This window comes from Ammospiza caudacuta, chromosome 4, assembly GCF_027887145.1.
Source record: "Ammospiza caudacuta isolate bAmmCau1 chromosome 4, bAmmCau1.pri, whole genome shotgun sequence".
NCBI lineage: Eukaryota > Metazoa > Chordata > Aves > Passeriformes > Passerellidae > Ammospiza > Ammospiza caudacuta.
Window position 1 is genome coordinate 14,067,029 of NC_080596.1, and position 24,474 is coordinate 14,091,502.

At 37.5% G+C, this 24,474-nt stretch overlaps 1 protein-coding gene across 1 annotated transcript in view; it reads right to left on the reverse strand.

Annotated features, from left to right (window-relative positions):
* Nucleotides 1–24,474, reverse strand: part of TNKS (tankyrase) — a 128,057-nt gene that overhangs the window by 21,774 nt on the left and 81,809 nt on the right. The window contains exons 6-15 of the mRNA XM_058804266.1: nucleotides 21,858–21,952; nucleotides 18,821–18,887; nucleotides 18,197–18,383; nucleotides 16,104–16,225; nucleotides 13,581–13,672; nucleotides 13,415–13,493; nucleotides 4,668–4,839; nucleotides 3,398–3,477; nucleotides 2,268–2,413; nucleotides 1,145–1,310 (exon numbers count right to left, since the gene is read on the reverse strand). Of these exons, the coding sequence (XP_058660249.1) occupies nucleotides 1,145–1,310; nucleotides 2,268–2,413; nucleotides 3,398–3,477; nucleotides 4,668–4,839; nucleotides 13,415–13,493; nucleotides 13,581–13,672; nucleotides 16,104–16,225; nucleotides 18,197–18,383; nucleotides 18,821–18,887; nucleotides 21,858–21,952 (1,206 nt within the window). The remainder of the gene's footprint in view (nucleotides 1–1,144; nucleotides 1,311–2,267; nucleotides 2,414–3,397; nucleotides 3,478–4,667; nucleotides 4,840–13,414; nucleotides 13,494–13,580; nucleotides 13,673–16,103; nucleotides 16,226–18,196; nucleotides 18,384–18,820; nucleotides 18,888–21,857; nucleotides 21,953–24,474) is intronic.

Here is a 24,474-nt window from a genome sequence, read left to right on the forward strand (position 1 = left end):
TCTTATCTTGTGAAAGAGTGATTTAAAAAAAATAAATTTCAGCACTTTTCTATTTCCTGTTGGACATCCATTCAAGATCCTCTGAAGACAAAATATGGGTAAATTCCCTGTGGAATGACCAGAAAAGGCCAGAGATCTCCAGTATCTATAATGCAACACTGTGCTTGAGAGATTACAGGTGTTCCTATAGCTTGGGCTAACATCTCTGTCAGGGTGTTACTTCCAGGCCACCACCATGCCTACTTCACAGCCATCTCTTAATATCCCCTGGTTTCTGCTGTAGATGTGCTTCAAACTATCATTCTTCTCTCTCTGACTGCTTTTTTGGTGATCAAGTGAAATAATTAATGATATAGGAGGGAAATAGTGGGGCTTTGTAGCAGCAAATGAAAAGCGGCTGGGGTAGACCATGTGTATCTTAAGACATCCATATTCTGACTTTCTCCTATCTTAAATGTTGTGCTTCAGAGGGACATAAGTAGGCAAGGCTGAAAGAGGAAATGTGATTGGCAAAAAGTTCGACTCTAGCAGCCCCTTTCATCCTCTCAGGGCAGGATCTGACCTTATGTTAAGAAGTTCCTCAAACTCATGTTTCTCACTGGAAATATCTTTGCATTACCTCATGCTTTTAACAGGTTCTTCCTTTAAGTATAATGAATATTTATGCCACAGTATATTAACATGCATTTCCTCCAGGAGCTTGATAAATTATACATTAACATAACAGTTCTGAATTCCTCTCATACCAAACAGCATTTAGGACCCACCTTCCGCTATTGCTCTGTAACACTCTCTTGCATAAGTATTAACGGAATTTACTTAAATGCAGTAACTATTTCAGAAAGGGACGGATAGGACAAGGTAGGGAGTTGCCATCCTCACATGAATTCAGCTGGTTTTTCCAGTTTCAGAGTCTTGTCCTACTTGGCTAACAGTATTAATACACATTCTGGAAACAGTACTTGTACAGATGATTCTTTTCAAGTCAACGATATTACACAAGAAACCATATGACCATTGCAAGATAAAAACTGATTCAAAGATACAACAAAGAATTCACTGAATGCAATTAACTTTGCGTTAATCTTCAGAAAAAATAAATATGTATGCATTTAAAGACACATCTGAGATCTCCGGCACGTACTTTTAAAAGCAATTTGCAGATTTCATATTTTCCTTTTGCTGCTGCTTCATGTAGAGGAGTGAATTTCCACAGGTCTGCCACGTTGACAGAAGCACCGTGCCTCACTAGGAGTTCAGCCACTTCGTAGTGTCCATAGGAACAGGCATTGTGCAGGGGTACCAAGCCACTAATCAAAGATAAAGCATTAATAGCTAGAAAATAAAGTCCTATATGCAATCAGTAGATAAAACTCTCACTTTCACCAGACATTATTGTTATCTTTCAGTCTTTCCAGTTTTCATGGTTTTATTTTTCTATTAAAAATCAATTAAAACTTAATTATCCTCCTTCAGTTCTCATCCACAAGACTTTTAAATATTTAGCAAGTCCCAATGTTACAGCTTCCATATGCAACTTCAATGCTGTTAATAACAGACAAAAACTAAATTGCTGAAAGTTGTTCTAAGTTTGGATATTTGAGTATAAATTTCAAGAAAGACATAACACTAATCTGTTTGAAGTGCAGTTATTAGTACGTACTGCACATCTGATAGATACAGAAAGATACCCAAACACTTCTTCCAGGGTAAGCCTGAAAATTCAGTATTGGAAATTTATTATCCCCCACCCTGAACTAATATATGGAGTAAAAGAGTGAACATAACCATGCTGCTGCACAACTAATGCAAAAAAAAAAGTAAATGTTTTATATAATTTAACTGAATATTAACTGTAAAAATAATTAACTTAATAATAAAAGCTAACATAATTAGAAAAATGCCCAGAGATAACCCTGGTATTTATCTCATTTTATTCAAAACTAATTTTAGATCACCTAAAACAAGTTAAAGGCTGCTTTTAAGCAAAACAAAGTCTCCAAAATGGGCAAAAAGGGGAAGAGAAGCATCACGTATCACAGTGCCAGGTTATATACTTGATATTGGCTTTTCCAGAAAGCAAAGTATGCTGTAATGGTCTATAAACCTCCCTAGGGCACAAGAACAATGCTCAACAAGGAGGAAAGAGAAAAATTTTCAAGATAAAAACACCATGGTCACTGAAATCTGAATCAAAATGAATATATAAAGGATATAAGTCTCACACCAATAGAGAACAGCAGAACATATCAAGGAATGAAATGTACCCTTTATCTTTGGCATGCACATCTGCTCCATGGTGCAGGAGATACTCCACCACTGACACCCGGTTATATCCTGCAGCAAAGTGCAGTGGTGTTGAATGACGGCCTTCCAGATCTCTGCAATTCACATTCTGAGGGCTGCAAAGTTGCTGGGGAGACAAAAAACCACAAAATCTAGTACAGAACTAAAACTAACAAATAAAGAACTCCCCAAAACCAAACAGCAACAACAAAACATGAAACAAACACAAAAGCAAATAACTAAACTACCACCTCCAAAGACCCCAACACAAAATCTGATCCATTTATATTACACAAATTTTTTGAAGTATCAGAAAATTTCTTTCCACTTATGCAAAGTTTGAAAAATACCATTTCTAAATTTACAGCTGAATGTACTTCTATAACAAATAAGACTTAAATGATGGAAGCAGTGTGAAGATGTTCCTAATGTATAAGAAAGGGTGAACCTCTACATCACTAAGTACCAGGTTCAAGGCCATGTAACTTTCTCCAGATATATCACCATTTCTGGTCTATAATGCCTTCAGAAAACCAGAAATATTAAGCTTGGCAGTCAAAGGAGCTGCTGGTACACAAAATTGCTGCTATTTGAATATTAATGTATATCATGCTGAAGTTCAAGGTGGGAAAGTATGCACAAGAGTCCATTTGCAGGCTGTTTTGTCCACCGACCAAGCATCAAAAACAAGATCAAATCTTCCTGTGATGGTGGGATTCCATGGCCTGACCCACTCCTTCAGATTAAGGATGGTTTAAAATATTGAGTCGATACCTGTTAACAGTATTTGCTTGCCATCTGATTGAATCATGCACCTGAGGGCTTGTTTCTACTCAGCTGTGATTCTGAGAATCACAGAGTCTGCTTCAAAGAATTATGGCTACATCTGAGTCCATCAAAGACATGAATTTGGGAAGGACTGGCAGAACAAAAGCAGAAACCCAAGAAAAACACACCTCAGTACATCTTAATGTACTACTTCCTACAAGAAAAAAAAAAGAAATATCCATGATTTCCCATTTTTTATGATTTACCATCCATTGGGCACTGTTCCCACAAGCCTTGCACAGCAATGCCAAGTAGAAAATTCCCATGAACTGTGCAAACCTACCTTCACAGTTTCCAAGTCTCCAGCTTTGGATGCTTCTAACAACCGATAATCCACGTCGGATGTGCGCACCGGCGTACTTTCTACACGGGGAAAAGATGCTTTAAGATTACTTAGGATACATAAGTGGTATTAACTTGTGCTCAACATATTTTCCACAGCTGGGGGGTGAAGTTGGTCTGTTGTTACTTTTGAAAATGCAGCTGGGGTTGTGATGTTCAAGTTCATATTGCCAACATGTCTGAATAAGGAGCTTTAGTTTTAGAGCAAATCAGTCAGATTTTGACTCTAAAGCTGACATGATTCTGCCAAAATTCTTCTCTCTCAATCCACATAAATACATTCATGTACACATTTTAACAGATAACACTATCCAGGTAACCAGCTACATCTCAGGAGTGGGTACACTTCGAAACAGTCCTTTGCACTGCTGTAAAATGCTTTTTTCTTGTTTTGTCCTGTTTTAAGGCAATATTGCTGAAAACACTGGAGGAAATTGAGTTTCTAGCTGCATGTCTTCTCATCTATCTGGCTATCTGCCTTTGTTTGACTACCTGCACATCTCACTGTAAGGTGAGTTACTTGCTCTTTATTCGCTATTGATGCAATTATTTTTCTCTGTACTTGCAAAAATTCAGAGGTAACGTGGGTAAGAGGATGCAAACCCTTAAGCACTTATATGTAAAATAGTGCCACCCTTTTCAAACATCTATTCATCATTTCAATAGAAGATATAGACGAATTGTTACCTAAGCACTATCTAGAGCACTTTCACAATAAAATCTTTCTCTACTGGACAAGCAAGAGATTTGAAGTAAAAGTTCAAACTGTTTAGCAACTATCGGTGTTTTTCTGCCAGTTACACTCTGTTTGTGCCTGCTGAAGTAGGGAGTACCTAACAGGTTGGCTGATGCAGGGAAAAAGGTTTCTTACATGCTCAGCAATATTCCAGTTGCCTTGGAACTTGCTACCAAAAAAATCCCAAAACTCCCTACATGTGCTTTGCTACAACCTTCTTGTGCAGCCAGCATATCCTAGATCTACAAGATGGTTATCTTCTTCTCCATTTGCACAAAATCACTGAACTGAGCAGAGCTATTTACTTATTTTCTGAGAAGTGTCACACAATACATACTGTAGTTGTGTGCATGTGATGGCAGAGGGGAGAGATGAGAAAACTACTTCAAGTCTCATGCTCTGAGAAAGAAACAAGATCCAAAGCTGTAAAGGGAGAAGCTGAAGTTCAAATACACAAGCCTTTACTTTTACCCACCACTTAAGATCTGTTGCACTGCTTCATTTCCCATCTGTGCTGCTGTGAAGCCTTGCAAAGAGATGATGGAGGGATCAGAGCCGTAACTCAGCAACAACCGGCAGGTTTGCAAGTGCCCTGCTAAGGCAGCCCTGTGCAATGCTGTCTGACCAAGTGTGTCCAGTGCATTCATCTGAAAAAGCAGCAGCAATATAAAATAAAACACTCTTGTAATTAAAAGACTGCACCTGTCCCTGTCCTTAGTAAGAAGAGCAGTAAGAAGAATTTTTCGGCATACAAATTTACCTATCAATTCTTCTGCACTGCAATTCAACAAAACCAAATGACAAAACAGGCAAACACTCCAAAGGAAAAATAATTTACCACAGGTGTTTCCTGTCTTTTAACAACACAGGTTATTTATGTGCATGGCTAACAAACAATATAGGATCCCCAGAACCATACTTTAAATAGTGATCAAGCTTTTGTGAATTTTGACGAAGACCAATCTCGTGCAAGAAAAGAAACAGTATTACAGTACAAGAAAGAGGTAACTTGACATAAATTGTTACCAAACAATTTAAGAATCTTACAGCTTTAAGGAAATTTCCATCTGTCATTGTCAGAAGAAGAATAACTCAACATGACCCAGTACCAAGAACTAATGTAAAATAAAGATGTCAAATGAAGAATTCTATGAAGGGGGGGTGGGGGGGAAAGTTGGATACAAACATTTCCTCCTCACTTTTTGTGCCTTTACATCAATGTTAAGTATAACTGAATATAATTCTTCTCAATACAAGGCTGTATAAACAGGAAAAATGGAGTATAATTTTCAAAGGGTATGATATAATGGAAACACATCCATCTGTCAAGATCTAACAGTGCAGCTAAATAACTAGAAGTATCTCTCCCAGTGCACTATCAAAAAAAGGAAGAGAATAATAGAGAGCTTTAAAAAGCGGAAAAACACTCCCATGAAAATAACCTTTCAAGAAGATACTCTGTATCTTGCAGCGATTCATGACAAATTTAAATGCAAATGCCCAGCAGCTTTTTTACCACTTTATGAAACACAGAACTACTCTATAGTCTCTGCAAGCAACTCAGAACCTGTTATCTGTTTCCAAGCCTACAGATTGCAGGCTGTGAACTGCATGCATAATAAACTTTGTTACTGTGTAAAATTCACCTTTTTACCGTCTCAAAATCTTTGCGGTGACAGCAAACAAAGGTTTTGCTTGTTATTTCTCACCTAAAATGCAGTATGAAAACCCTGCTAGCCTCCATGAAACCAGTGAAAAAGCATTTTGGTTAAGACACTTATTTTATAACTAAACAAAATTTAACTAAAACTAAATTAAATTAACTATGCAAAGATCTACTACAAGATAGGGTAAAAAAGTAAAATACCTGCAATACTGCAATATCAAGTCACAAAAAAGAACAAAGAACAACCAAATAAATGAAAGTGTAATTTGATATTGTCTGAAATCATTTTACAGACTGACAGAGTAGGAATTTCTCAGATCACAAACCTCTCTTGCAGCAAGATGGACAGGAGAACAGGTCTGCTTTCTTCTAACTGCACTCAGCTCATGCCACTCTAATAGGATTGCCCTAAAAGTTTCATTTCAAATAAAAAATCTACTGCTATCCTCCATGTTAACTAGATGCTGAATGTCCCAAATCCATCATTTTGTCTATATGATAATCCTCATCTGCTTCAGGATACCAGATACCTTTCACCACTGATAAGGGCACAGAGGTAAGCAGAACTCTGGGGCTACACACATTTAGTAATAGTAAAAGCAGAATGAAATGAAATTTGTGGATTCTCAAAGTAGCTGATAATGCTCCATTCATCCAAAAAAGAAAATCGTAAGTAATGTATTCTTTATTACTGACTTCCTGTGTTAAACAGGCCTGTACTGAACAAAGTGTAGAAGCAATAGCAGCAAGGCATTCACTGGGCACAATTCGATACATGTCCCTGGAAAAAATGTTAATATTCATTTGAAAAGAACACTGTCAGAGTCATCAGAGCCATTATCTCATATGTCTTTTCCAGGTCTCCTTTCACCTCTAAACCATTATCTTTGCCAACAATCAATTCTTCTGGCAGAAGAACATCAGTCATTTGAAGAAATACCTGCTTCCTTCTGAGAAAAAAAGAGCTGCAGTTGACAGACAGATGCATGAACCAAATGCAGCTGCTCTTTACCTCAGGAGCAGAGTTAGGCTTTGCAAGACAATTTCACTGGGAATACGTTTATTTTGGGGGCAGATCTCAGCAATAATGCACCACTTCTCTAAAACCAACCAAAGAATATATTCCAATAAGACTTAAAGCAAGAGGACTTACTTCCAAATGAAAATTTACTTAAGCACAACAAATTGAAATACAAAATTGAGAATAAAGTCTCAAAAATCAGACCTCGTAAGACATATGCCTTGGTTAAACAATCTTCAATACCAGGTCCAAAATCATGTGCCATTTCAAATTCAAAGTCTAAACTCTGTTTGACAAAATGTGAAATATGCAAGGTATACTGCTTTAACTGTGCCCTGAGTAGCCAGATTGTTCCAGCTGCACTTATTAAAAAAAAAGATAAATATAAATTTGGTCACCTTTATAAGCAGTCTGAATTAGAAGGCTGTATCTCTGAATTATCTTATAGACAGGTTTTCTGCAAGGAGTTAAAATTATAGGTTTAACAGCTTTACTCCACAGTGCACTGGCTCTGGATCCAATTTCTTCACCTTTTAGCATGGAAGCAGTCATTCCACTGCTCAAAATCAATGTAAAAGCAGAATACAGTTATCAATTGAAAAGAGTTTTTAAATAAGTGGTTTCAGAGAAAGATACAGTCCTATTCAGTATTACCAAATGCAGACTTCCTTCTGTTCTTTCCTCTCCTTCCCCTGATTTCCCTTTCCCCATCCTGAACAGACACATATGGAAATGGAAATGGTCACATATCATCGGACACTACTGAGATTTGCCCTTCCCTCACTGCTGCTCTCTTGGAGCAGTGTACACAGTCACGGCAAAACTCCCTTGGCTGCCAGGCACTTGTGGCAGCTCAACAGCTCAGATCTGTTGAGGAAACATTTTTTGCAATACTTCATATCAGTTTTTTATCAAAATCAAATGCCCTAAATATCCCTCCTGCTCCTTGACACTACAAACAGCAGCACAAAAAGCAACAGCTTCCAAGAACTGTGATTTTCTCTGTAAAATCTTTCTAAAAGATGTACATTCTAAAAATCCCATGTGAAACTTGTGCTCTGCCAGCAGTTCCACACCACAGTATCCTTCCCTGCAATGCAAGTGCTCTAACTGCTCTCCTCCTGCAGTAATTCTGAAGACAAGCTTGCAGTATGTCTTGTGCCTTGTTGTCTGTCCTGGGGTGACTTTATGATGTTTGCATCCCCATTTGTTTGTTTAGCCCAGAAATAAGTTTTGCACCTTTAAGACTGGTTCCAAGGGCAGAAGGGGGAGAGAGAAGAAGCGCAGAGGTCTCCTCCAAAATTTGCTCTAAACCAGGACATTGTCCAACAATAAACATAGGAGTGAAGCAGCACTGATGACAATTTCAAGCTCAATCAGCAGAAAAAAAGCAGGAAAAAATAGTCAGTTTCACTCTGAAAACTCCTATAGGATCCAGTCAGATGTTCCACAATTACCTCTTCTTCATAAAAGCTTAAGATTAAGGTCAGGATGTTTGGATGTCTAAGCAGTGGAAAAATTGAACCATTCAATCACAAAAGACCACACAGGTCTTTATGTTGTTAACCACAGTAGTCTAGAATCTGCTACATTTCTGAAAGGCAATTTAATTTTTCAATTCCTACTGTTCCCTGAGAAAATCATACCTCTCCCTGAAATGTTGGAAGTAAATGTGTTACACAACAAGGTTATTCAAAAACACTTCAGTTTGTTGTGTGGGTCTAGATAGATGGTGAACATTTGCAAATCCATGATCATGAAAGGCTGGCAACATGCTACTCCAATGCACAGAAATAACTGCATTATGCAAAGATGCATAAAGCAAGATCTTCCCAGCAGAGCAGAATAAATTAACTTCTGCTACCATCACGAACAGGGACACTATCTCTCTGGCATGACCTTAAAAAGGCTCATTTTGTCCTGCAGAAGAGAGGCATATCATAATTAAAGAGCATTCATCATCATCTCTGCACTTGCCCAAGATACCAGTGAACTTGCATGCTTGCAGCTCTTTCTTTCCAACAATCCTTCCAGTTCAGAAAATATTCTAATCCTTTGCTTCTGCACTGCTAGAAAGCTGAGTGTTTTTCTGAACACATTAATTTCCCATGTGTCTATAAATTTGGACAACAACTTAGTCATATGAAATATTCAACTATCTAGAAATCAAACAACAGGACGAAATGCACTTTTCACTAGTTCACCCCTTTCAAATTATTTTTTAAATGAAAGATTTTGATAATCTTCAAAGATAAAATCATGGCATTTGAAGATTTGAATAAGTGTCTAATAAGGATTGTTTATGTTTGAGGATTCTTTGAAGATGTTCTGCTTTTATTTTTCATATGGTACTTTGAGAATATTCCACATCAAAAAAGCAGTGGTGTGAAATGCTGTCTCACACAAACAGGGCAGGCAAACAAGTAAAAACTGGCATTTAAAACCACAAATATTTATGATCAACATTCTTGAAGAAAATTCTAAGATATCCCAAGGTTTCACATCTGTTGTTTAAATTGACAGTCAACTTCTGCAAACTCAAGTACCAAGCTAATGCAAACATCTTTCATGGAATGTGCGTTGATTAGACACAACATGCTGATGTGCAACTAATGTGCATAAGGATTACTTCACAGTTCACATTAGGAACCTAGTCTGTCCTGTCAGTAAGGGCCACCAAGACACACCAAAATAGTGTGGTTAATTGCTTGCCAGTAGGCAAATTCTTGCCAATACAAATCCCAGAATATCCTGAGTTGGAAGGGAACCATCAGGATCATCGATGGGTCCTGTCTGCACAGGACACCTGAAGAGTCACGCCATGTTCCTGACAGCATTGTCCAAACACTTATTGAATTCTGTCAACCTTGGTGCTGTGATCACTTCTCTGGGGAGTCTGTTCCAGTGCCCAACCACCCTCTGGGTCAAGAACATTTTCCTGATATCCAACCTAAACCTCCCCTGACACAACTTCATGCTGTTCCCTCAGGTTCTGTCACTGGTCACCAGAGTGAAGAGATCGATGTTCTCAGATGTTCTTTCTGTAAAATAAGTCTCAATCAAGCACGTTATTCAAGCAGTCCTTCACTGTTTATTATCATCTAACATACTTCAAACAGCAAATTTACACAGTGATAACATTATGGATAATTAAATCCAGCTCCAAGACCACAAACCATCCCCGGTCCATCCCAAATTCCCCAAAGCAGCCTTTATCATGCTTTAGCCCTTTCCATAGAACAAAAAAAGGCTACACATACATACTCCACTGTGTGTGAACTCACTTTTGCTGTCTGACACAGCTGCTCCTCATGAAAACAGAAGAATTTCCTATAAAATGCTAAAACAATCCCAAATTATTTTCTATCTAAAGACCTTTATATGACTTTGTCTCCTAGATCTATTATTGCCGGTAATTTTGTGGATCAGTTGTCTGCCTTTTGTCACAGTATTTCAGAAGAACAAAGTTCTTCTTTCTTTGAATTACACATCTTTTTCAAATTGTTACTCTCTCAGTAATCAGTAGTGGTTTCCAGAAGGGGGATTGAAGCTGGCTTTAACAGTACCTCTCTTTTGACAGAAAAAATGGCTGCAAAGTGAAAAAGCACTACACAGTAGATATCATCATACACATTTCAGTAAGCATTTTGTAAGAGATCACAGTGGAAATTTTTATTTTATTTTATATTGAAAAAATAGAGTTTAATGGGAAAAGGCTGCATGGTGGCTGGTTGTGGGATAATTTTGCTTTACTATTTACATTAATGACTATGGCACAGGAGGATTGTGCTGAAGGGCACAAATATAAAATATTAGCAAAACCAAGATTCTCTGTGCACTGTAAAATTATAGGAAGGATCTGAGTACTACTGTCTCATGCCTATTAAAAAGGCAAATATGATCCCAGTATGCATGAGTCAGGCACTTACAAAAGAGGCACAAAAGTGCCATCATGGAAAGCAGTGGTGGAATGAATTCTATTCTTGCTGCCTGAACGCCAAGATTTCCTCTGGTGTTAGTAAAGAGAAGGGCTTATAAGGATGAATAGGAAAGGCAACATTCCCTTACGAGGGAAGATTAGGTGTTCAAGGCTTTTAGCCTACCAAAACAAAGGCTAAGAAGAATCAGCTTGCTCAATGCAAATACCTCACTGAAGGAAGCATCAAATAAGAAGAGAGGTATTTAAAAATCAGGAGGGTGCAGTTCAAAGAACAAATGGATCTTCACTGGGAGGCTGCTATGCCAGGGAGACTAGATTCACCAGCTCATGAGAACCCTCTCTTGTAAAAAATACAACCAGACATGACCAAAGAGCTTAATATATCTGATTACATCTTATGAAGTACCCAAAATTCAAGACACAAAAAGAGAAAACATAAAGGAAAAACTTCCAAACAAGAGAAGAAAAACATCAAAACCCGCACCATGCTTCAGGAACAAAAGCTGCCATGTCACAACAGTCAGAAACAAAAGAAATCCCAGTGTCAAGAGTATCTGATGAACCACATGCATACAACAGTGCTCTGACCTCAAAGCATCAGTAAGAGGTCAAATAATAATATACAAGCAAGACAAACATTTTAGAGTGATTAAATATGCCTAGTTAACTAACTAATATTCTTGAGCATACCCCATCTGGGACCTTCAAAGTGCCTCATAAAGCCTTAATGATTTACCTCTCATTGAAAATTATGGGTGCGTTATTTACTGTTTTACAGCTAAGAAACTTTGGACACTGATCCACTGCACTACGGAAATATGCACTTAATATTAACTTTGATTAGTCTCCTGCCATGCACTTAAGTGCTTTGCTAGACCATAAATGTGAATGGCCTATGCTCAGAATAACATAGGATATGGGATATGAATGAAGAAGGAGGTTTAATGACCACTATCTACCTCTAGTTGCATGCTGTTAATGGAATAAAAGACAGAACACACCACTCAGCATCATTCTGCAGATAGCTGTGCACGACTCAGCATCATTAATCAGTCCACACGTGACTCACGGATCACAATTTAGGAACCTCAGCTTCAGGAGATAAAAGAATGACAAGCTATCATCAGAATGTGCTACTGAGAAAACAAAATGGGACCACTCTAGTAAGGATGCCATTTTCGTGCTTACTCCTAAACCTGACTACAACTGAGACAGATTTTCAAGGGAGCACTAATTTAAATAAGGAGGGTACAGTGGCAGCACACAGAAGCTCCTTGGATTTCAAAGTAGGTGGTACTCTGGTATCAGTACATCTAAAACTCCAGCATGTCCAGTTCAGTGCCTACCCAAATACCATCAGTACTGAATTACTGTGCAAAAGCAGATCCATAAAAGTCATGAGATATCTATTCCTATGACAAAATGATTTTTTTTACTTTCAGTGCATAGATATGCTACTAAGAGTGAATTTGGGAAAATAGTAACCAACAGTTTTAATGATTAAAATCAAGAACTTTGGTCTTGCTTTCCCCCTTAAGCCAAACTTAATAGTCACCAGTGCATTAGGACTCTCAAACATGATCAACTCCACTGTGGTATTGCTGTTAAGCTATTTTATGATCCATTAAAGTACTATGGAAGTGAATAAAAAATCTGGCAGTGAGCTCTCATACAGGCTTATAAATTAAAATTCATAGTTTCAAAATAAAAACACTTGACTGTGTATACAACTACATTGCTCATACCTCTCATCACAGCAAGAGTGACACTTGATCACCATTACAGGCAATAACATAATACAACAGATAAAAATTGGTAACAATGAGTTCTTCACTTCTAGCTTGCTGAATGGAGAGGAAGACTTAAAAAGAGTAATCTGAGTCCCATTCAAAGCAAAAACACAGAGATCTTTTATATTTTAGCCAATGCAAAGTAAGCATCCATCAAGAAGAGTTTCTGAAAAAATTAAGTAGAGATGTATATCATTACTATGAATATTAAGTTTGCTGCAAGAACTTGAAGAAAGATCACTCCAAAACACTTCAGAAAGATGGTTAAACCATGTTCTAAATAAAGTTAAGTTATACCTTTCTCTGTCTTTAATAACTTGCTGAACAATGTGGTCACAAGCACACAAATTACTTAGGTCACCACCTATCAACAGCTAAAGGGCACAGCAAAACAATCTGACCCTGAGAATAAAAGCAAGCAAGAGCTAAGGAATACTCAGCATTAGGATACTAAACTCAGTGTCAGTACCCTCAGCCATGGGATATTTTCAAGCCAACATAATAAAGCAATGTGAGGCACCTAGATAATAGTATTTATTAGAAATTATATCAAGATTCATTAAAAATTAGTATTTTAAAATACTAAAAACCTTTATTTGGTTACTTGGAGAGAAGTACTTTTCAAATGGGATTCCTGAGGATCCTGTACTTATTCAGATAAAGCACACTTCAAGGTTAACACAAGAAGCACAAGGTATACAGAATAAAAAGCAGCAACTGTCAAAAAACACTTATGTGGTATATAATCAACACAACCCTTCTTCTTGCCCTTTGTCTTAAATAAAATACATGCAAGTTTATTTACCTTTGCTCCATGTTTATGCAGAACTTCCATGACATCATTATGAGCTTTTTCAGCTGCAACATGTAAAGGCGTCATGAAACTAGGGGGGGAAAAAGTGATGTATTAGTTTTTTATATTTCTAGTATGACAGAGGCCTTTGGAAAACTCAAACATTTCAGAAACCTACTCTTTGTTTTTCTCGTTGACATTTGCTCCTTTCCTGAGCAACAGTTCTGTAACTTGTTTCCTCTTTGGATGCACGGCAGCAACAGCACAGTGCTGCAAAAAAAGTAAACACAAAGCATATTTCAAATACACAGACAATAAAGAACTTTAAAGATATATTACTTCATCCCTTAATTATTCTGCTAAAATAGACTACAAAATTTACAAATAGAATTCATCATACTGAACAAAACACAGGTTAGTGATCAATGCTAAATTATTCTACTCAGAAAAACAATTTTAATTTTAAAGCTATTTTTCACTTATGAATAAAGCAGTATGGTACCAACTACATTAATCAGCTATCAGGACAAAACTGACACATAATGAACAAAGGAGGAAAAGACAAAGAGTTTGAAACAGCCTAACTTTTTACAGAGAGTCTCCAAAGGTGTCTGTAAGGATTCTGCTGCAGTTGTCAAATGGCAGGACTTGAATGTTGCTTTGGTTCTTCCTCTGTTCCAATGTGTACTGACCTTGTTAATGGCCATTTGTGTCATGCACCCAACTACAGACTATGTAATAAGCAGACAGGCAATACATTTCTCTTAGAGTATCTTTCTTCCCATGCTATGAGAAAGATACAGCCTTCAACACAGGGTTTCTCAAAGCCCATGCCTGCCCTTGTGGGACCACACAGCCCTTTGCTAGGTGTAACTATTGTCCTAAATGTGGCTGGAATCTGTTGGCCTCTCAACAGTGGCCCTATCAATGTATTCCTGAAGCCTGGAACTACCAGCATCATTCCAGGTGATATTAAATACCCAGCTTTAAAATCAAGTCCAGAAATGCTTATTTCAAGTTTAGATATCTCAAGATAGCAGACTATGAGAAACATTTGGATTTTTCTGTTTATATCTTTACCCACATTTTAAACTAGTAGCCCATAAAAGGCAGAAAGTCTCCTGGAAGAGTTTTCTAACTTTCCAACAGTAAAATGATAATGTTTACAATTAGACAGATCCCAAACCCAATGCTAATAGGTAGCACTAGTACCAATAATCATCTTTTGTCCAGTTTCAGCCTTCATTATGAAGTAACTTTCACTCAAGCTTCCACACTGTTGTTAATCAGCAGGGCACATCCAAATTTTGCAAAGGCAAAGTTTGTAAATAAACATTAAGATCAACTTTTGCTGTGAAGTGAGGCAGCATTTTTAAGGCTTTGCAGATAATATTCTGTCTCTATTTCCTGCCTATATGGTAAGTACTAAAACACACAAATGCTGAAATATTGCCAAATCTCAAAGCAACACTAAAACTTACATCAGGTGCTTGCTGTGGCCTTTTGGCTAATACAGCAGAGATGCCAGTGGCCCATGAAAAACATTATCATGCTTAGGGCAGAAATAGCTCAGTTAGATTACACATAACCTCATCTGATCCTGGAAGCTAAGTCCTTTCATTTGAACAGCTCATGTATAGCAGCCAAAAACTGAAAAATCGCAGTCAAGCACTTAATGAACACTGAACCAAATACATCAATAGACCTAAAATATTCCATTTGGTCCAGCTGTCTCTGCAGAATCAGCAGGCAGAAAAGAGCAAAGAACATTAGAGGACTATGAAGTGATCATTACACAGCTAAAGAGATGCCACATAGCAGCAGCTGATACACTCAGAAAGAAAAGGATAACATCATCCCAAAATTCATACTGCCTTCATATTCAGCCTATAAACCTCTCCTCCCCTCTTGATTCTAACTTCAGGCAAGGATGCTGAGCATATGGATGCTTGGTACCCAACACACAATGTTCTGATCACAATCACAATGTTTCCAAACTAAATATGCAGTTGCATGCCTGCAGCTGAGACCTGCCACTGGGAAGAAAATGTTCCATTGGAATAAAATATCATAACTATAGTGGTTTTAACAATACCATCAGACTCAGCTTCAAAGTTCTCACTACATCTGGGATACTGGTTGCGTTCTTTGCTTCCATTGCTTCTTTAAACAATTAAATAAGAGCAGGATAATGCCAGGAAAGTCTCAAAAGAACCTTGTTTCTACAGCTAATGTGGTATTGTCAGTACTATTCCAAACTTGTAAGACCCTGTAATATACACCTGTTTTCACCACAATTTTATGTATCCTGAGAAGAAAATTTGTAATCCAAGTTCGCTCACATAAAACATGAAGGAAACCACTGGGCTACAGAAATAAAATTTAACCCCATAAAAACCACAGCAGCAGTCCAACAAAAAAAGAGGTTTATAGGAAAAAATGCAAGAGAAGTGAAAAATGAAAAAGTGAAGAGTGGCTGGAGAGCTTCTGTAATCTACCAGAAGAGAGGAAAAAAGTGATAAAATAAATTATATTACGTTTTTTCTATAGTGGTGATTTTATTTAAGCATAGAAAGTGTTCAATGCCAAATTCCCTATCTCAGATGATGAATGTATTTTCATAGTGTAGAAATAAAACTCCTTGACTCCAGGCTACCAGCACATTTATCATGAAGCAAATGGATTGACTGTATAATCTCACCAGTGCAGTCTCATGCGACTGTGGCTGCTTAAAATTAATGATCTCCAAAGCAAGTGTCTTTTTCACTTTGGCTAGGTCTGCCTCTCTGGCTGCTTGCAGTAGAGAGTGTCCTTTGAATTCATCTGTTAGAGGAAAAAGACACATTTAATATTCAGCAAAATGTCACATTTATAAATGTTATTGCAGAAAGACAGCTATACTCAGTTAAGAGGAAAGAGGAGTGCTTCTGTATGTCTTTGGTGCCAGCTGACCTGGGACACAGAACATGAAAGAAGCTTTGCTGAAACCAAAGGGATATGCTAAAGGATAGGGGAAGCTATGCCTTGAGTTAAATCCTTATAGCTTTCTCCCTTTTATCCTCCACCCACCTGACATTAAATGCATATGTGACCTCTACATCACCCATGTCTCTGTTCAAATTAGCACAATGCCATGAGCTATTCTTAAGAAAATAAAGAATTACAGTTGTTTTTCAAAAACTGTATTTATTTACATGACCAAGAATTCACTGTAAAGCTTAAGTATATATATAACTTCTATAAAATTATAAAAAAACAATAGTAACAACAAAACCAACAACAATACATATATAAAATACTAAACTCTTGGTCTTAAAGAAAGCTAACTAGCTGAGCATTTGAAGCCAGTCTGCTCCCAAGATTAAACAAGTTTTGACAGCATGTGTATCTTTGCAAGTACAGATCACTAATTTTGCTATTTCCAAATCTTGTTTAGTTCAGCAACTAGTTCATTTGAGTTTTAAATAACTTTGAAATTGAAAAGAAGTGTTTCTCTCAAAAATGTTCAGACAAAAGGCAGGTTAGCAAAAATTACATCTGACTCTGCGAACTAGAAAAAAATACCTCATTTTCAGTAAAAATATAAATATTTTTGTTTCATAAGCAACCTGGAAATCTTAAGTTTTTTAATAAAGGGCTTTCTTCTCCCACTTTGTTTTAATGTCTGGTTTAAATTTCTTTGTAAGCAAAGCACTACTCAAAGCACAAGTGCAAATAAATTTTAAAATAACAAATGTAATGTAACTTTATTCCCAAAGTATAAGACAAAACAACTCAAGAACATAAAAACATGGTTTTTTGAGATGCAAAAAAAAGCTCTCCCATCAAGATACTGTCAAGTTTGACGTAATGCTCACATATGTTTACAAATTTCAGTGGATATTAATGGACATGTATCTTCCTTCATTGCTATTGAGGAATTCTAAACAGAAATAAACCAAAGTTTAAACTGATTTTATTTTGCTTGTTAATTTAAATAAATGCTAAATTAATCCTCCTCAGGGTCAGAAGCTATAGCCCAGGACTCAGAGTAGAAAAGTACTTAAAGATACTAATGCCCTCCTCTTTTCTTCTAGACCAAAGTTTTCTGTTGCACATGATCTCACCATTGTCCCCTGCAAATAACAGTGACTAGACTAAAACCTGACTAGCTGTGATTGTGTGTAGTGCAGGATCACATTATTAATGTCTAGGGGCTACTGCTGTACTGGAAAGGTGAGAGACAAAACCAAAAACTTATTTATAATTGAGATTCTAATCCTCAAGAAGTTTTTTGTAACTTCATAATGCTCTGTTTCCATATCTGTCTCATTTAATTATCTTTTTCATTTTCTAAGAGTCAGGAAACAAATCCCCCAAAGAGCAAAAGCAAAGGCATACAAATTAAAATTAGAGATGAAATATTGGTTTGTAAACAGCGTAAGGATTGTTACAAAAGAAGGTGATGGAATTTCCACCTCTATAGTTGCACACCAAAGCTACCTACCTTCTGTAAGTTTCTAAATGCAATACAGACCCTCAATATAGAGGGTCCTGCGTGACTGAACTGGACTTTAAACATTAAAAAAAAACCCAAACTCACTGATTCAGCAGTGCCTTAATAATTCTAAACTTCGGAAAACCAGGCAATACAACAAATGATGTATCAGAGGTACCTGCGCACTTCAAAGCACACAGCACAGCTGCAGCTACTCTGCTGCCTTGCATCCACTTCTGAAGCTCGAGGAAGGTGGCCTGGAAGGAAAGCATCCCTCTGCACCCACCACCAAGTGCTGTCAGTCTGGAAGCACTTACAGGTCAGCCTCTCCCTGAGCTCAGGCGTCGGAGCCATGTCCACGGCGCTCTTGCCGTGGCAGTTGACCAGGGTGGGATCGGCGCCGTGGCTCAGCAGCAGCGAGCAGACCTCCACGCGGTTCTTGGAAGCAGCCTCGTGCAACGGGGTGAACTGCCACAGGTCCATGGCATTCACACAGGCACCGTGCTAGCACAGCAAAAACAGCCTTGCTTTAGGAACAAATCAGCTTCAACAACTAAAAAGCTTACAGATTTACATTGTATTATAAAAATTGGTTCAAATCACTCGTGTATGAACACACACACACACAAAATTTAATTAAAAATACCAGCATACACAAACATACCATTGAATCTGTGAAAAATAATTGGAATTTTTATGTGAGCTAATTTTTGAACAGAAAGACTCAACTCTACTATCAGTCCAAAGAAATTAGATAAAGAAAAAAACACATATACTGTTTCAAAGACCTACAGTTGCAGGCTTCTGAAATGAAAATATGATGTTTGAAACCTGTTACTAGTAGGAAAAAAAAAATCTTACTTTTCAACTCTGATATAAACAGTTCATATCTCATCTAACACATCTAAATCAACAGCACTTATTCCCATCCCTCTGCTTACCTTAAGCAGCAGCTCTGTAACCTCGTAGTGTCCATAGGAACAGGCATTATGAAGAGGCACAAGACCACTGCATGGAAGAAGAAGGCAAATGACAATTTTCTTTAAAGTGACATTTTTAAGGGAGGACCAATTTTCTCCCTACCGAAATGAAAAGATCAAATAAAAGTTAAAATATGCAAGTAGTTAAGCATTTAAAAATTAGGATTTACAAACTAATGATAAAATCTGACTTCCCAAACAACACATTATTTAAGAGTGGCATTAAAACTTGGAGGTTCGTTGCTTGGTTTTTGGAGGGTTTTTTTGCTGTGGGTTTTTTTTTTTTTTTTGCCTTAACAGGCCACAGATGTTTAATCTACCATTAAGACTAGCATTAACTGGCTTTGATATGATCTTTCTTGAAGCTACTAAGGAGGGGGAAAAGTCCCATTCCACATTCAATTTCCTCAACGGTGTTCTGCTTCTGCCTAAATAGGAACTCCTATTTTAAATGCTATGTGAAAGGCAAAACTCCCCAGATAACAGTAACGCAACTCCTGGGTATTTTATGAAGATGTACAAATATCCATAGAAAGCAGACTCAAATTGCTGCTCTAGACTGTGGAATGACCTGATTTTCCTCCATTTTTTTACAGTACAACCTATTTAACTGCTCAAGATACTTCTAAGAGAGTCCCTGTAATTTTTGTAGTGTTATATTACTGCAGGCCATACTTAAAAATGACACTAGCGAAGTAAATAACAGGGATTTAGTCACAAGCACAAGATGTAATAAAAGTCATGCATTGAAAAGGAGATGTGAGATGGGCAATTACTGCAGAGGACAAAATGAGTTTAATTCAAGCCAAACATGACAGGCTAGTTATGGCTCAACAGATCAGTACACATAATATATGAAAACCATAATTAACCCCAGAATACCTATGAAAAATACAGGGGGTAATTCCCAGGACTGCAAAACCAACCCAGAGATAATTAGGACAGCAAGTAGTAGACAGCAATTAAATAAACTTAATTTTAAGGTGGATGCTTTCAGAAGCAGCAACACATTTGTCACATGAGAGGAAAATTTGTTTCGGGAAAATTTTTCAGACTGTTTTTCCATCATTATTTTTCTTAATCACAACTTATGAGTGTATGTGTGAGACAGAGAGACTACCCATTGCACAGAGCACTCAAAAAACCTGCCACTTCCAAAATGATGATCGTCTCAGAGGACTGAGGGCTTCAAGGCCTGTCAGCAAAGACAGTCCTGAAGCAATGCATCTTTCACTTCTGCAGCATCCCCCTCCCTCTTCCAGCACAACAGCAGTAAGGGAAAGGAAAGACCAGTGGAGAAAGAGCTGCTTCCCTGGCTGGGCTACTCTTTGGGATTAACTAGAAGTGGTGACCATTTTGAAAATACAGAACAATTCCTAAGCACTTTCTCGGACTTGACTCCATTGAAGAGAACCTAACAGTTCTATAAAATCAGTGTAGCCTAATTTAGCTCCTTAAATGAAAAGTGATAGTTATTTATAGCCTATTTTCTTATAAATTATGTATAAAGAAGAAACAGCAAGGTGAAACAAAACACCACACTGATTCTAAATGTGTGGTGCCACTAAAAAAAGTGGGACTTTACTAGGATGTTAGATGTTTCTAAATATGTTTGGGCTGTTTTAAAGTTCAGTACAGAGTAAGTATTGAAAGGTTTTCTTTTCTTTGTTTGCTTTCCTGCCCTTCCTGCTCCAGCCCCAAGTTCAAGTTCAACTTAACTACCTCTCATACATTCCAAGCAAATTGTTCAAAACTCATCATAGAGCATCTACACTGGAATTTTCTAACAACTGATGCTGAAATTTTGGAAAGGTACAAAAGACCTTCAACCTGCTTAAATAATGCTGGATCTATCTAAATAGGTATTATGTGGAGCTTTACTGTAGGACTTTTGTGGTTTATTTTTTGTGGGGTTTCTTTGAGGGGCAGGGGGAAGGTATTTTATTGTGTTTTCTGGGTTTTTGGGGGGATGGGGGGGGTTGTGGTGTGTTCTAGCTTTCTGTGGTTTTTGTGAGGTTTTTTGGGTGTATTTTTGTTTTTTGACTTGCATTATATGTCATTATGCATTTGACAACAATACTGTTTAAAAAAGCCATTGGGGTAACTGGATGGACTAAAGAGCTACAATTAGCTAAATTTTCAGAGTTTTAAGCACACTTAGGATTGTTTTGGAGAGAAAGGAAAAAAGTGAAAGAAGCTAAGAAAATTTAAAATCACTTCTAACACTAGCAGAAAATGAAAATACAGGAAGTGCCTCAGGTTTGCTGCTGGAGACAACACACACACCTATCTTACTTCTATGGATTCTGAATACAAAATGCATGCCTTTAACTAGGGGACCAATTTCTACCATGTTAGGACTAAGCCTTCCAATCCAACCATCATGAAAATCATCATCTTAGAGATGAGAAATGTATGGCTGAGAACAACACACAGCAAGTATCATTTCAGATTTCTGACTGCTGTGCACTTTGCTGATATCTTACATAACTACCACCCTTAATGCAAAAATAGAATAGTTTAGCCTCTACTGTATGTTGATTTTTGCTGTCAGCTTCAATGAAGACAGATCTATGAGGACCACTAGTTATGAGCACATGAGCATTACTGATGTTACTTGGAATTACATCCATATATGTGAAACAAGATAATGAGGCCATAGATAAGTTTTTCAATGCACATCTTTCACTAAGCTCTTGTATCTTCTCCCCATCGCCTATCCAAAAATAATACTGTTAGTCTGTAATTTTAAAGGGTAGTCTGTAAATGAAAGTAAAGCTCAAAGTTTGGAAAAAAAAATTAAAGGTGCAAAAGCAGCCTTAAAACAAGTGCAATCACAACTAATCTGAAGGACACTCCGATTTTTGGTAGCAAACATCACGTTCTTAGATAACTATTTGAGATTGTGCTGCACCATGAACCAAAAAAATAATTCTATATCTTGACTAATACAAAACCAGTGCTGCAAACAGGTAGTAAGTCAATTAATTTTACATACCCTTTGTCCTTTGCATGTACATCTGCACCATGCTGAAGCAGAAGCTGGACTATCCGAACTCTGTTGTAGCCAGCTGCTAAGTGTAAAGGAGTGGACTGCAAAACAAAAGAAGATAAAGAATGGGAGCCACATCAATCTGAAGTCCTGTACTTCCTGCCATTGAAATACTCTCAGTTACTCTTATACATTGCACCAAGATAAGTTAAAGTACCCTTCTGTGATTAGCTGAATTAACAAATACACAGCGCATGCAGGAGGCCGCTCCTGCTGTCGAACCAAAAACAAAAAAAAGCCTTAAAGTGGAAAAGAATACAGGCACCCCCAAGGCAATAACAGCCTCTTAATTTAAAGCTAATTTTAAAAATCATTAACATCATCATCATCATCTCTGCACCAAAAAAGTATCCATATTTCTGTACTGTGCTGTGGTAAGACAAAGAGAAAATTGTATGCAGATTGCAGTTTACTGCAAAATACAGGTCTTCATCAGTAATGCACCTTGCTGCATAAAAACAGAGTAATAACACCTTTCTCCATAGCTAGCTCATATGAATTTTAACTGAAAGCTTTTGAGTTGAGCTGACAACAGTAATCTCCCTTGAAGTTTATTTTTAAAAGCTTTTTTATTATAAAACAATTTTTCTATGCTGTCTCAGCCTGAGGGGACTGCTTTCCTACAGAAATGGATGATGTTTCCTCCTTCCCAAGGCTGAGAAGCAGAGGATTTTAAAGGAATCTTTGTTGCAATTTATTTTGTGGCATGCAACCAAATTATACAATTTTCTCACAGTAAAACCCCACACATAAAGCAGCTTGAAACATGGGAACACATACATATCTCACTGTATTATGCCAAGTATAAATTTACTGTCAGCATTAAAACATTGTTATACAGTATTACAAGGGGAGATATCACATTTCACTATTATCAAGAGGTTAAAATAAAAATCAAGACAAATGGTCTCATCTGTGATAAACAGAAGCAAGTACTATACATCCATAAACAGTATGGATTTCCAGGAACACATATTTAATGTCCCTAACTTGGGAGCAGTGCGTATTATATTTTACTAAAGTCTCAACACTTTGCTACTTGGCTTCAGAAAGAGTAACAACTTTGACAACAACCAAGTGCCCTGTGTATTATACTGAGGACACAGGCTGTACTATCAGAAATGACAACACAGGGAATATCTCTTAGAAAAACAACTGGAAAACTCAGTAAATTTAGGGAAGTAGTTATACAAGTTTCCATAAGACCCATCTTTAGACTTATCTCTACTGAAGGACCTCTAACATTCTAACATGAAGATCCCCACAGTGTTTCCAAGATACAAAATACCAGTAACAACAAACATTCAGTTGTTTGACCACACACATTATCAGGATCTATTACTATTAAGGCTTCTGCTACTGAATTAACAATTTAGACTGATCTAGAAGGCCATATATTCTTTTTATATCTGCCCCTATTAGAAAATAATTGTCTTCTGCATATCATAAATACTAATGAAAATGTGGATAAGGATGATGCTGCTATTGACACTAGCAGAATAATTCAGCATGTTTATTCTGACAGCTGCCTTGGGTTGGTTACTAAATCTAGTTTTATCAACTGAATTAGTAACTCAGAAAACCTAAAATTTATTTGAAATGGACTACAGAGAAGTCTGTCCATTCCAAGGTCTAGACTCCAGAAAAATTGGAGCCAAGCATTAAATGTTTGGAACACTGCAGGATCCTTTAACCTCACAACAATTAAACTTCATCCTTTATTGTCTGTGTGCCACTTCTAAAACAATAATGGCAGACTTCCAAAACAATGCTTTACTAAAAGGAAACATTATTAACAGAGATGTTCTCAATAAAGACACATAACCCCTGAGTCTTGCTCACTCCTTAAAATTAAAAGAAAAACTATTTTGACTCATGCTGGGACTGTACACTTTGTATTTCTAGGGTTAATAGATCTGCATTTGCCAAATAACTTCTTTAGAGAAGAAACACAAAACTTTTCAAGTTTATAGCTGCACAACAAATGGCATAAATGAAGCAAATCAGCATTAACCCAAATCTTTAGACAACTTATATCCCTGTCTTTCAGTAAGGTGAGCTACCTCCTTCTCTTGAGCAAAGGCATGCAGACCCCCCAGACCCATGCCTCAAATACAGAGCATCTTGTCTTGCCCAGCACACAGAATTATTTATCTCCAGCCAGGCACCTGACATTTGGTGTGCCTGCTTTGTGGCCCAGAGCAGCTCAGCAAAGCTGTGTGCTGTGCTGCGGCTGCCTCTCCAAGCAGCATCGACTGATGCTCCCTGTGCCCATCCTGGAGAGGAGGCTGAGATCTCCAGCAGGCACCATGCTTCAACTCTGCACCTGCAAACACCCAGCGCTGGAGAGGCAGGCAGGCAGAGGGCCAGAGAGACCACTTAAGTGATGGTCAAGGACAAGTGAACACACACACAGGTGCAGGAGGCAGGAGCAGACAACCTGGAGTGCTGCTCCCCTTTATTCACAAACCAGTTGCTCATTATTTTGGCTAAATGACTCCTATAAATGCTGTGCTTACATGTGCTTCAGGAAGGAGAAAGCAGGAAGATGCTCTCTCCATGA